The 15032-nt window shown below is 36.0% G+C and overlaps 1 protein-coding gene across 2 annotated transcripts in view; it reads left to right on the top strand.

The window, feature by feature from the left end:
- The window catches only part of TM9SF3 (transmembrane 9 superfamily member 3), a 73422-nt gene that overhangs the window by 36835 nt on the left and 21555 nt on the right, over positions 1 to 15032 (top strand). For both annotated transcript variants that reach the window (XM_029245415.1, XM_029245416.1), the window contains exons 9-10: positions 913 to 1043; positions 13780 to 13919. In XM_029245415.1, coding sequence (XP_029101248.1) covers positions 913 to 1043; positions 13780 to 13919 — 271 coding nt within the window. The remainder of the gene's footprint in view (positions 1 to 912; positions 1044 to 13779; positions 13920 to 15032) is intronic.

Here is a 15032-nt window from a genome sequence, read left to right as displayed (position 1 = left end):
ACGTTCCTGAGCAGTATGAAGATGTGTCCCGGAGGTGTGCTTGCTCATGCGCTCTGCTGGGTTAGAAAGCTAGCTCCTGTTGTGCTTCTGGTCATTATGAACTTGATTAAAAAATTTTTGATTACATAGTTTAAAAATTCTTTCCTTGGGTTATTTAAATAATAGATTCTCAGTAAATAGAATTTTGGCAATACAAAGAGGTTCAAAGAAATAGTAAAACTTATAAATATTTAGTTCTGATTGCTGAGAGGAAGCTCATGCAACACATTCTATTGATTTTTCCTTTTGAAACATAGAAATGAATTTAAATATATGTTTATAATCATAGAGCTAAGAGTAAATTTAGGGAACATTAACCCAGGGGTTTTTAAACTTTTGTTTGTTTGTTTAAAGCAGTGTAACCCTCTTTTCAAATGGGAGCATATATGAAACTACAATGTGTGAAACTGTTGAAAATGAACTTGTTCTGTTGAAGCAGGGCTGGAGGACCTGGGCCCTTCCTTTACTGGTGACTTCATGGGCACCTCTTAGAAGCTCCAGAACTCCAAGTAACACCTAGGTGTTTGAAAACACCTTTCTAGGCCAACTTGTAGCCCAGAAAGATTGAGTGGTTTACCAACGTTCACAGCGGTTCAGTGGCAGAATCAGGACAAAACACCAGAATATTTTACCATAGTTCATTGCTCTTTTCCAGTACACCCACATCAAAAGCGTGTTTCCACTAGACATACTTGAATAGTTGGACTGGTCTTTATTAGCTGTTGTTTTGAAACAGCTATTAGGATGTCAAATTTAAGTTCTTTACATTAAAATTTTAGATAATTTGGTACTAAATAACCACCTTTTAAACATTAATATATGTCTGTCTGTCTACCTAGCTCTCTGATTATTATAGTTTCCCTTTTGTTTCAGGAAGGAGATGGATAAAGCAGATGTTCATTGGTGCATTCCTCATCCCAGCTATGGTGTGTGGCACTGCCTTCTTCATCAATTTTATAGCCATTTATTACCATGCTTCGAGAGCTATTCCTTTTGGAACAATGGTGAGTTGCTTGCATCTTACCTTTAAACTGAAAGAGTGTAAGCATTCTCTAATGTGAGGCCTGCTGTCTCTCCAGAGAACCTCTTAACTAGGAGTTCTGCTATTTGCAGCCAGTCCCTACCCAGTCCTGGAAAGTTAGGTAAAGAACAGTTTTTCTTGATTCTGTCAACCAATAAAGTGAAAGAACAGCTAGGGATAAACTGGTGAGTTTATTTTAGAAGAATGATGACACACAAGCAACATGGGTGTTTTAATGTGGTAGGTGAATGCAGTGGTAGGAAGTGAAGACTCTCCATAACATTTTTTTTTTTTTGGTAATAGTGTACTATTTTTAGAACCTTATGAAAGCATCTGTATTAATATTGATAATATATGTGCTATAGATATTAAAATCCTATCTCATATCTTACCTGTTATCACAGAGTTTGAAATGTTTTAGATTATTTAAATATATTAAAGCTAAAGCACAGAAATACTGGCGCTTTACACAGTTAACTCACAGTCTTCAGATTCTTCCTGTTGTCTTTTTACTAGAAACAACTTTAGGCCTGGAGTAGACTTTAGTCTTAATGTACACTTTGCAAACTTGCGCACATATGTACATATATGTATGCGAGTTGGAAGGTGGTTACTGCTTTTCAGAGAGGCAATTAACTTGGTTAAGGTCATACAGATAGTTAATGGCAGAACTGTAACTGGAACCCATATCTCCATCTGAATTTTAATCGTTTTGGCTTTCTTCCTATCGTATGGGAGTTATTGAATGGTTTCACAGAAATTCCAGATGATTGGTTGTTTTACAGTCCAGGTTTTTCAAAGACACCTTGCATATATATTTTTACTAAGTCTTTCATATTTTTTATTTAGGAATATTTTGCAGATTGCTTCAAAATTGAAAGCTTTTGTTTTTTGTTTTTGCAAGGCAAAGTAACTGATAAAGGTTAGGAAAGGGTAAAGTAATTAATTACATTCATTAATTAACTGGAAAAGAATTTGCTTCATAGTAGTTCCAGGCCATCAGGAAGTATATAGAGAGATTCAAGTTACTTCTTAAAGATGATCTGCTGAATTAATTACTTTCATAATGTTTTAAAAATTAAAATTCTGGTTCTGTTATAATTTTTATCATAAAGTTTTGAATTTGATGTGGTGAAAATTATATGCTTTGTTTCACTAAAATTATAAATTTTACCACTGTGTAAATGGGGTTTTAAATGTTAATATTCACTGTAACTTGCCTTTAGATAATTTAATAATTACTAATTATTCAAATACAATATCAGACTCTCTGCTGAGCCAGAGATGGTTTGTAAAATTGATCTTTGGCGTATAAAAGACTGGCTGTTGGTGCTTATCAGCCTCCTACAATGTCATGGTCTTAATTTGCATTCTAATTTATAATGAGGGAGTGCTGAGTGAAGGGCATTCCACTGCCCTCAAGTTTTAATCAGGTGTGTGGTCTAACATTTTTTGCCTCTTTTTAAGAGTATCAGAACTTGTTTAGAACATGAAATTTAGGAATTGATGTGAATGTTTGACCTAGTTGTCCATTAAGTGTTTTAACTACTTAAACTTATATTTTAAGTTATTTGACTTGTTGACATTATAAAGGAAATGGTTATATATTCTCACAAACTCCATGGTTCTCAACCGTGGGTACACATTAGAGTCACTGGGGAGTTTAAAAAATTTCAATGCCCAGGGCTTCATCCTATGCCAATTTATCTGTCCTGCTTTAAACCCAGTCTCTACTATTTACCTGATTCTGGTTCCCAGCATCTGAGGATGGATCTGTCAGCTGAAAAGCTCCCAGACCACATGTGTCTGAGAAGCTGGTTCTCCTACTAAAATAGCCTAGTTTGAAAATCAGAGTCTTCAGATACTCTTATATGCTCTTCCCGAGGCCTTAGCTCATTCTGTCCCCCATTCCTTTGATCTCTTGGACATTGAGCCTTTTCTCTGGTGATCTTAGCTCTGGTTCTGTTTTCTCAGAGATTCCACAATTGAAGGCTTAATCCAGCTGTAGTCATAGTGACTTCAGCCTCTGTCTTGCCCTACAGAGGCACCAGAACAATGGGGATTTTGCCCACTTGGGATCTGGAGTCTTGTCAGAATACTGCTTTTGTCCCCAGGACTAGCCCAAGATAAGATTGAAAATGGATGAAATTTGTCTCTGGACCCCAAATTCTCTGCTCATGTGTACCTGATTATACATAAAAAGCCATTAAATCCATGCCAGATTAAACTTGTTGAATAATAGTCAATCTTAGCAGGTTAATAAAGGTAAAAGAAACATAAGTAGAGGGTGGTGGTAGTAATCTCAGCTAATGTCTAGTGTGCCACGCTTAAGGCATGGTTCCTAGAGAGTATTACAAAACAATGTAAGAGAGCATTTAAATGAAATTTGGGGTCAAAGACTGTTCAGAGATGAACATACCTGTTTCTGAAGTTGGTGTGTTCTGGCAGAGGTACTATACAGAGAGTCAGAGAGAGTGTACTTCAAATTAAATTGTATCTGGTAAGGTAAAACCTTTTTCCTTTGGAATTTGTTCAGAAATGATTTAGGTGTTATACCCAGAGTTTTTGGTCCTATGAGAGTTTCTTGGGAATGAGGAAGGGTTTGCCAGGATATTCTGAAAAAAACATTTTAGGCATCAAGTCTTTTGTGGGTTGTAAATCTCAGATTCTTAATTTAATGTTACTGGAGGCTTTCAGAGGACAAAGAACCAAGTTGCAGAGTTTTAAACTCAGAGGCAAGGTAGCATAGAAACTAATAAACTTTCTAATCTAAATATTATTCAGTTCAGAATGCACTGATAAATCCTTGACTTATCATACTTTATGGTTTTGTCTCTTAATGGGTAGAATAGTTGATGGAGAAGTAACAGGGGTCATGAGCCATGTAATATTTGTCATCTTGAGGTTTGTTTTAGCTTGGGAGGGGAATCACCAGAAATAGGCCCGAGGTTTTAGGAAATCAGATTTCACAAATATTTAGGGAAATGCTCTCTCATGACCCAAGTCTTGGGCCATAACTGGGAAAATGGCTTGAGAATTTGAGGTTTTCAAAAATGAAATTCATGGGGACTTCCCTGGTGGTCCAGTGGTTAAGACTGCGCTTCCACTGCATGGGGCGCAGGTTCAACCCCTGATCAGGGAACTACGATCCTGCATGCCGTGTGGCGTAACCCGCCCCCCTACAAAAAAAAAGAACTTCATGATATATAATCAGAAATGAACACAATGAGGAAAAAATGGAGACAAAGAGTAATGGATACATGCTATTTTGTGATCTCTCAAAGGTTGTGAGAAGAGTACAGTATACCTAAGTATGAAAGAATACTAAAGTCTATAAAAATAGTGTTAGAAAACCTCCGTTTCCTAACCTGAACTCTTGACAAGTGCTAAGGCTAACAAAAGGATTTTGTAAAAATATTTTGATAGCAAGACCAAAGGCTCATTACATGGGATCAGTGATGTAACAGAGTAAAAGAAGAATCGCTCTATCTCATTCTTTCTCTTTTTATTTTTCATCAAATAAAATAACCTTCAAACAAGAAAAGACAAGAGGAAATAATCCCTGATAAGAGGGAAGTGAAGCCTTAGATAAGGGGATTGATTGTACAGGAGTACCCAGCTGCCTTAGTAAGTTTAGTTGCTCATATAACTGATCTTTTAGAGATACTGAGAGATCATGATGATAAGTAATGCTTGAATAACTGTGTAAGACAGAGGCAAATTGTTTTTCTAGAAGGAAAATGAAGAAAGTGGATTCTCCCTTACAAAACATAGTGAACTTGATGTTGATGAGGCACAAGATTTTAGAATGTGTTATTAAAATTTACTTTTTAAATCACAGGAAGTAATGAACATTAGGAGCTGTTATGGATTCATTAAAACAAAAATGCCAGAACACCTTCAGTTCCTCTCTTCGGTAGGTTTTAGCAAGACTAGAAGAACAAAGAGCGTAAATAAAGTATTATATCTTGTTGGACAAGATGGAGAAATGTGGGTAGAATAGTACAGTCAGGTAAACATGTAAATAATTATAGAATTAAAGTATTGGTATGATATTACCCATAATATGTCACATACTACCTTTTAGTAGAACATGACAGATACTCTTGACTTTGACCTATTCAAATCATTGTTGATGACATGTAAAGGCACAGTGATCTGATGATTAAATTGAACAAGGACATGAGATGGGTGTGGGGCAGGGACTAGTAATATGGAATGATGAAGACAGCATCTAAAATGATCTCAACTGACTGAAGTGATGTGCCATATCTAACAAGATGAGTTATAGTAAGGACAGGTACATTTGCATAGCATTTTGTACTTTACAAAACACTTTCACACCCCTTGTCTCACCTGGTTTTCAGAAGAACTCAAAGAGATAGAGATAGTGGTATGCATTATCCCGCTTTTACCAAGCAAAAAACTAGGATTCAGTTTTTCACTTAAAGTCACATTTTCTTTGTTGTGGTGCTGGTGGTGGTGATGATCTGTTTTAGTTTTTTTTTCTTTTTTTCCTTTCTGCCCGGAATTCAGATTTATGCCGAGAGCAGTGAATGAAGAATGTTTTATGCCTTTTTTTGGTCTGTATGTTTTTACAGCTGTATTGAGGTATAATTAACATATGATAAATTGTATCTATTTAAAGTGTGGCAAGCTTTGATATATGTATATATTTGGGAAACAGTCACCACAATTTTAAAAAAGTTATCAAGTCCAGAAGTTTTGTTATATACCTTTGTAATTTATCCCTTTTTCCTCCTCCTTCCTTCCCGCTTTCTTTTTTTAATCTATTTATCTATTTATTTATTTATTTATTTTTGGCTGTGTTGGGTCTTCGTTGCTGCGTGTGGGCTTTCTCTGATTGCTGCAAGCAGGGGCTGCTCTTTGTTGCGGTGCGCAGGCTTCTCATTGCGGTGGCTTCTCTTTGTTGCGGAGCACGGGCTCTAGGCACGCGGACTTTGGTAGTTGTGGCACGTGGGCTCAGTAGTTGTGGCGTGCAGGCTCAGTAGTTGTGGTGCACGGGTGTAGTTGCTCTGTGGCATGTGGGATCTTCCCGGACCAGGGCTTGAACCCGTGTCCCTTGCACTGGCAGGCGGATTCTTAACCACTATGCCACCAGGGAAGTCCCTCTCTTTCTTTCTTTCCTTTTTCTTTTTTTTACTTTAAAAATTTTCTTTTTCCCTTCCCTTTTTCATTCTCAGGTAACCACCGGTCTGCTCTCTGTCATCTTAGATTAGTTTGCATTACCTAGAATTTCATATAAGTAGACTCACACAGTATGATCTTTTTTTGGTCTTTTTTCACTCAGAAAATTATTTTAAAAATCTCTTGATGTTGTTGCATATATTAATAGTTTTGTTCCTTTGTATTGCTCAGTAGTATTTTATTGTAAGGGAAGTACCACAGTTTGTTTATCCACTTACCCAGAAATGAACTTTTGAATTGTTTTCAGTTTTTGGCTATTACATACAAATCAAGCTGCTGTGAGTATTCATATGTAAATCTTTGTGTGGACATATTTTTTGATTCTCTAGGATAAATAACTACAGTGGAATGACTGAGTCATATTATAGCTTAACTTTTCAAGAAACTATTAAACTTTCCCAAAGTGGTTTTGCCATTTTACATTCCCACTAGCATTGTATTTATAAGAGTTCCAGTTGCTTCACATTATCCTCAGTACTTGATATGGTCAGTCTTTTTAATTTTAGCCATTATAGTGGAAGTGTAGTGTTGTCTCATTGTGGTTTAAATTTGCATTTCCCTAATGACTAATGTTGAAGATATTTTTGTGTACTTATTTGCCATCCATATATATTCTTTAATGAATGTTTAAATCTTTTGCTTATTTTTTATAGCTTGTCTTGTTGAATGGTAAGAGTTCTTTATATATTGTAGATACTAGTCCTTTGTCTTATATGTAGCTTGCAAGTATATTCTCCCATTTTGTGGCTTGTCTTTTCATTCTCTTAAGAGTATCTTTTTTTTTTTGATGGTTTTGCCCCACATCTGCTTGATATTAATTGGGCAAGTTGGGGACATGCTTTTTTTTTTTTTAAATTACTTAATTTATTTTTGGCTGCGTTGGGTCTTCGTTGCTGCACGCAGGCTTTCTCTAGTTGCGGCGAGCAGGGGCTAGTCTTCATTGTGGTGTGCAGGCTTCTCATTGCGGTGGCTTCTCTTTGTTGTGGAGCACGGGCTCTAGGTGCGTGGGCTTCAGTAGTTGTGGCACGCAGGCTCAGTAGCTGTGGCTGTTGGTCTCTAGAGCTCAGGCTCAGTAGTTGTGGCGCACAGGCTTAGTTGCTCCATGGCATGTGGGATCTTCCCAGACCAGGGCTCAAACCTGTGTCCCCTGCATTGGTAGGCGGATTCTCAACCACTGCGCCACCAGGGAAGTCCAAGGGTATCTTTTGAAGAGCAAAAGTTATTAATTTTGAAGTCCAGTTTATTGATTTTTTTTCCTTTTATGATTTGTGCTTTTCTGTCCTTTTTAAGAAATCTTTTGCCAAATCAAAGATCAGTAAGTTTTCCTCATATGTTTTCTTCTAGAAATTTTATAGTTTTCACTCTGAAATATAGGTCTATGATCCATTTGTAGTTAATTTTATATATTGTATGAGTTAAGGGTCAAGGGTTTTGTTTTGTTTCGTTTTGCTTATGGCTCTTCATTTGTTCTAGCACCATTTGTTGAAAAGATTACCCTTTCTCCACTGATTTCCCTTAGCACTTTTATTGATAATCTATTGACCACGTATCTATGTGGATCTATTTCTGAACTTTTTTTTCTGTTGCATTGATTAATTTGTTTTTTTGGGTTTTTTTGATGCCAGTATCACACTGTCTTGATTATTGTAGCTTTACAGTAAGTCTTGAAATCAGTTCTTTTTCAGAGTTGTTTTGGATTTTTTAGGTTCTTTGCATTTGCATGTTAAGTTTAGAATCGACTTGTCAATTTCTACAAAAAACCCTGAGGTTTTGATTAGGATTGCATTAAAGCTATGGATCAATTTGGGAAGAATTCACATCTTAACATTATATTAAGTCTTTTGATTAATGAACACAGTATATCTCTTGACTTATTTAGGTATCTTTACTTTTTCTTTGTAATGTTTTATAGATTTTAATATTTAGGTTTTGTACAGCTTTTATTGAAATTACCCCTAAGTATTTCATATTTTTTATGCTATTTGTAAATGGTATTTTTTAAATTAAAAATTCTGATTGCTTGTTGCTAGTGTATAGAAAAACAGTTGATTTTTGCATGTTGGCTTTGCATCCTGCACCTTTGCTAAACTCACTTATTAGTTCTAATTTCTTTTTTGTAGATTCCTGAAGATTTTTTTACATAGATTGTCATGTTGTCTGAGAATAAAGACAATTTTATTTCTACCTTTCTAATCTGTATGCCTTGTATTTCTTTTTCTGGCCTATTGCACTGGCTAGAACCTCCAGTACAATGTTGAATAGAAGAGGTGAGACCAGACTTCTTCTCTTGTTCCCAATCTTAGGGGGAAAGTATTGTCTTGTGCCATCAAGAAATATTACCTGTAGTTTTTTCATAGATGTCCTTAATCAAGTTGATGAAGTTCCCCTCTATTCCTAGTTTGCTGAGTTTGTTTTATTGTGAAGGGAGGTTGGCTCTTGCAATGATTTTTTCTGCACCTTTTGAGATGATCTATGATTTTCCTCTTTTTAGTCTGATAATATGGTGAACTGCATTGATTGATTATTGAATCTTAAACCAATCTTGCATTCCTTTGACAAACCTCAATTTGTAATATAGCTGGATTCCATTTGCTAAAATTTGTTGCTTTTTGTTTTGAACCTATATTTATGAGAAATATTGATCTGCAATTTTCCTATTATGTCTTTTTTTATGGTTTTGGTATCAGGATAACGCTAGCATTATAGAATAAGTTTTTAACTTCAAACCCAGTGTTTCTTCTATTACAGTATTGAAGTTGCCCAAGAAACAGAATGGGGAGTTATTAATTAGCATGTTGAAAATAGCTTTAAAATAGATAGGCTTCTTATAAGCATTTGTGTTTACGTTGGCAATGTCCTGATTGTTAGGTTGATTATTGTCGACATGCTTAAATTGAAGCTAAATAATTTTTATATAGAAGTAAAGGCATAAAATGTATAAGGTAGAAAAGGAGTCATAAAAATTGCCTACTCTGAGCAAGTGTCAAGGAAATGCATAAACGTAATGACTGACAAGATGATATATTTTCTGAGAATCACCTTACCTATAAGCAGTTACTGTCTATCATCCTCAGTAAAATTTATATCCTTTAGTATATTCCATAATAGCCCATCTCAGGCTGCCTTTTCCCTTTCCATTCCACTCACACCACAGATTTCCTTAGAAGGCCAGTCTGGAAATGAAGATAGAATAATAGTCACATTCTTAGTCTGTGACTGAGGTTGAGAATAGTTGATCAGTTGGTACATCTTTGGGGTGTTAAGCAGTGATAGGTAGTACTTGTTTCTATCTTGTTCTCATTGTAGCTAGGGGAGGCCCTCAACCTGGAGTGAGTCCTTCCTTCCCCCGTCCCTGTTTTCACTTTTCATTGGTCCATGAACAGAGGCTAGGAAGCTCTAGGGGTGGGCCCTGTATTAGTTTGAGTTCCAGGGTTTTCACCAGTGTATTAGACTAATGGTTTTTTAACTCTTAGTTGTTAAATTGCATTTTAAACGAAAGCTTAATGCAGAAGCCCAATAAAGAAAACAGATACAAGCTTGATTCTGTTAGTATAAATTTTGCAAATTCAGGTTTTTAGCATTCTAAATTTAATGAGAGCAATAAAGTTGCGATGGATGCAGATTTAATACCAAGGGGTACAGGTAACATTCTTCTTCAGTAACCAGTTTGTTTGGTTGAATATCAGTATTGAGAAAAATCCTGACTTCTCGGATAATTTAGTTCCATGTGACTTTTTTTTTTTTTTTTTAATAGCTTGCCTTGCAGTCTCACAGTATTTTTCAAGTAAAGTCATCTAGAACTTGGACATAAAGGAGTAGGAAATTGGTTTCACAGTTCAGTCACTAACAGTTTCTAACAAACTGCTCACATTTTTTATCATGTATTAAAAAGTCAGGAAAAGGGGAAAAAATTAAATGCTAAACAGTTGATATTGTCTTGATGAGACCGTTTATAGGTTCCTTTGTTGACTGCTGTTATGCTTTGATTAAGCACACAAGGCAAGATATGCCCTCATTTCACCTGCCACTTAATTGCTTGTGACATGCATGTGCTGTAGTGCACTTGCTTGTAAAGCTTTTAGTGAGCAAGTATGTGCAGGCCTGAATTGGGTCGGGGTGGAGGATGGGGAGGGAGAACAAAAGACCAGTGTAGCATTACAAGCCTTCCTAATCAATGACACGTTTACTAGGAGTCCAAATATATACACAGAGATAGCAGGAGAAACTTTATTCTGAGGTTTGCATGAAAATGAGTTGATTGTGGTATCTCCAGCTATTAATATTTGGTATAGAACTAATTTGAGTGTGTATATTTTTATTACACTTAAAAATATTATTTAAAAAAAACTACTTTCCAAAGGATATTCAAATCAAATGCTTGTGGAATTCCTGATAGTCTTCAGCAGGACCTGAGGTTCTGTGGAACAGTTTGAAGACCACTCTGCTAGACCATTGTCATTCCACATAGGAATGTTTTCTCCAGCTTCTCTTCAATCCTTATCTGAAATTAGAATTCTGGTAAATTAAGGGGAAAATACATAGGTCTCTATCACAGTGTGTTAATATTTATGAGTTTTATATGCTTAATGAGAGCAAAATAATAATTTAAAAAGCAATCAACAATGAATAACAAAAATTGAGACAGAATTCACCCCCCAAATATGAGGTATGTATAATTCACAATATATCGTAGTATTTAAAATATCTTTAAAATGTCTGCTTATTTTTTATGTTTCACATATTCTTGTTATTTATATGGGCAAAAATTCATATTTTTTAATTATTTATTTATTTATTATTATTTTTTTTTTGCGGTACACGGGCCTCTCACTGTTGTGGCCTCTCGCGTTGCGGAGTACAAGCTCCGGACGCACAGGCTCAGCGGCCATGGCTCATGGGCCCAGCCGCTCTGCAGCACACGGGATCCTCCCAGACCAGGGCACGAACCCGTGTCCCCTGCATTGGCAGGCGGACTGTCAACCACTGCGCCACCAGGGAAGCCCAGAAATTCATATTATTAACAGGTCTAAACTGAGACACCAATGATTTGCCTTCCTAAGTCTGAGCTTTAAAATGGCATTTCAGAACTCTCTTAATTCTCATACATTTATACAAGTTTTACCTGAAAGGAAGATGATAATACTTCTTGGCTTGTTTAACACACACAAGCACACATAAGGATATAATGAAGATGCAGAGTTTTCACAATGTTGCTTCAAAATAGATTCTTTCCTTCTCATGTGATCACTGTGAATTTTCTACCCCACACCTCTTCATTTCTCTCAGTCAGTTTCTTCACAGTTTTCATTCAGCTTTTCTCTCACTTTTACTTTTTTTTCCCATCAAGGTACATTTTATTGAGTTTTTTTAAAATTTAATTTAACTTTTTTTATATACAGCATGTTTTTATTAGTCATCAATTTTAAACTCATCAGTTGTATACATGTCAATCCCAATCGCCCAGTTCAGCACACCACCATCTCCACCCTCCCTGTGGCTTTCCTCCCTTGGTGTCCATACATTTGTTCTCTATATCTGTGTCTCAACTTCTGCCCTGGAAACCGGTTCATCTATACCGTTTTTCTAGGTTCCACATACATGTGTTAATATACGATATTTGTTTTTCTCTTTCTGACTTACTTAGCTCTGTATGACAGTCTCTAGATCCATCCACATCTCCACAAATGACTCAATTTCGTTCCTTTTTAGGGCTGAGTAATATTCCATTGTATATATGTACCACAACATTTTTTTAAATTAATTTATTTTATATTTATTTTTGGCTGCGTTGGGTCTTTGTTGCTGTTCACGGGCTTTCTCTAGTTGTGGTGAGAGGAGGCTACTCTTTGTTGCAGTGCATGGGCTTCTCATTGTGGTGGCTTCTCTTGTTGTGGAGCACTGGCTCTAGGCACACAGGCTTCAGTAGTTGCAGCACATGGGCTCAGTAGTTGTGGCTCATGGGCTGTAGAGCGCAGGCTCAGTAGTTGTGGCTCACGGGGTTAGTTGCTCCGCGGCATGTGGGATCTTCCGAGACCAGGGCTCGAACCCATGTCCCCTGCATTGGCAGGCGGATTCTTAACCACTGCGCCACCAGGGAAGTCCCTGTACCACAACTTCTTTATCCATTCATCTGTCGATGAGCATTTAGGTTGCTTCCATGACCTGGCTATTGTAAATAGTGCTGCAGTGAACATTGGGGTGCATGTGTCTTTTCTGAATTATGGTTTTCTCTGGGTATATGCCCAGTAGTGGGATTGCTAGATCATATGGTAATTCTGTTTTTAGTTTTTTAAGGAACCTCCATACTGTTCTCCATAGTGGCTGTGTCAATTTACATTCCCACTAACAGTGCAAGAGGGTTCCCTTTTCTCCACACCCTCTCCAGCATTTGTTGTTTGTAGATTTTCTGATGATGCCCATTCTAACGGGTGTGAGGTGATACCTCACTGTAGTTTTGATTTGCATTTCTGTAATAATTAGTGATGTTGAGCAGCTTTTCATGTGCTTCTTGGCCATCTGTATGTCTTCTTTGTAGAAATGTCTGTTAAGGTCTTCTGCCCATGTTTGGATTAGGTTGTTTATTTCTTTAATATTGAGCTGCATCTCACTTTTACTTTTGATTTATTAGAACCCCAAAATGTATAATTGAAAGAGATCTTAGAGGTGATTCAGTCCTATTCCAGTTTTAGAAGTTCAGAGTGAAATAATCCTAACCAGATGCTGGCTGGAAAAGAGCTTGAGTGTGTCTCCTTGAGTGTACAGATTTATATAAAGAAAAAAAAATCACAAAAATAAATTTATTTATTTATTAACTAACCACTTTGGTTCTAGAATCTCTATGTGGTCTTCCCTGTAACTTTAGACTTTGAATTACTAATTGGCAGAAAAATACTCATTATTTTAGTAATACACATATGTACATAAATAGTGATATTCTTCTATTTTTAAGATCCTAAGGCATTGTAGAATAGGAATGAGCAGACAGATTGAGACAGGCAGATCTGAATTGAAATCTTAGTTCGGCCACCTACTAATTGTGTGATCATGGGAAGTTACTTAGCCTCTCTTAAGTCTCATTTTCTTCATCTGTAAAGTAGAAAAATAACATGTGTAAAGGTCCTTGTGCATATTAGGAGCTCAATGAAGTGTAGGCAAGTAAATAAGTTGGTTATAATGATAAAAGATAAAGGATATGTTAAAAGCATGACAGCTGAAAGTGAAAGGAGAGGAAAAACGGACTGTAGTAGGGACAGTATGGAAGAATAGGAAAAATTGGGAACTACAGTAGATAGGAAACAGTTCGACTTGTATTTAGTTTAATTCTAATATTCTAAAGCACATTCTTTTCCTATTGCCATTAGTATATATTCTGCACAATTTTAACCCATATTGAACTTAAACATTTTCTCTTGTGATCAAATTGTATTTAAATTTTTAAGTGTCGTTTTTACTTGTTTTTATTAGTGTTATTGTTCTCTGAGTAATCACACATATTTTAATTTAATTTACAGGTGGCCGTTTGTTGCATCTGTTTTTTTGTTATTCTTCCTCTAAATCTTGTTGGTACAATACTTGGCCGAAATCTGTCAGGTCAACCGAACTTTCCGTGTCGTGTCAATGCAGTGCCTCGTCCCATACCGGAGAAAAAATGGTAAAGAGAATGCTAAATTTTATGTGATTGCTTCTCACAATATATAAATTCCTAAGGCTATTATGTATACATAATTTTTAGAATTGGCATGTATTTATAAGTTTAAACTTAAGAATTTGTCTTTTTACTTTTTCCTTCAATTTATATTGCTAGAGGTAGTAATAAATGATATGCTTATTTCACTTTTTTGAATATTGGTGCCATTTACAGAGAAATCAAATGCTTTGGTAAGTACACTAGTGCTAGGGTGGGACCTAAAGCGGCAGCCGTTGTATAACTGCAGTCTATAAACCAGATTTGACCTGCTGCCTGTTTTTATAAATAAAATTTTGTTGGAATATAGCCATGCCTGTTGACATATTGTCTGTGACTGCTTTTACAGGGTGGCATCAAAGTTGAGTAGTTATGACAGAGACCGTATCACCTGCAAAACCTGAAATACTTACTGTCTGAACCTTTACAGAAAAAGATTGCCAACCCCTGGCTTCTAATTTCACTTTCCTTTCCAGATATTTTATTATTTGAAACAACATTGACTTATAGCCATAGATTTTGTATCAATTGAGAGAGGAATTAGTAGTGAGACCAATTATAACTTACTGACCTATGTTCTTTACCTTCACTTTTGGGATAGTATAGAATCGCTCAAATACATTTTTCACATTTTATGCACAAAATGTATTTTTGAGGATCTCCCATAATTCAAGATTTAATCCTGACAAAGGATGACAGGTATTTCTGTTTAACAGCTAAAGCGATTCTTCTATTGCAATAGTGTAAGCATAGTTTATAGTTCATTTGACTGTTCAGCTTTGAAATAGTGATTCTTGATGGATTTTTAACTTGAGATGGTTTGTATTTTTTCAGCTTTTGGACATAAAATGAGATGTTACTAATATGTTTATATTTCTAATTTTCATAATTCAAATTTGAACAAAATGTGAACTCCTATGTTTTGCTTTTTAAGATTAGTAAATTGAGGACTTCCCCAGCAGTCCAGTGGTTAAGACTCCACCCTTCCACTGCAAGGGGTGCGGGTTCGATCTCTAGTGAGGGAACTAAGATCCCATGTGCCGCATGGCGCAGCCAAAAATAAATAAATAAAAAATAAAA

The sequence above is a fragment of the Monodon monoceros genome, unplaced genomic scaffold, assembly GCF_005190385.1.
Source record: "Monodon monoceros isolate NGI ecotype Baffin Bay Population unplaced genomic scaffold, NGI_Narwhal_1 Super_Scaffold_4, whole genome shotgun sequence".
Taxonomy (NCBI): Eukaryota; Metazoa; Chordata; class Mammalia; order Artiodactyla; family Monodontidae; genus Monodon; species Monodon monoceros.
Note: the sequence above shows the minus strand (reverse complement) of the source record. Positions and strands in the feature narration are given on the sequence as shown.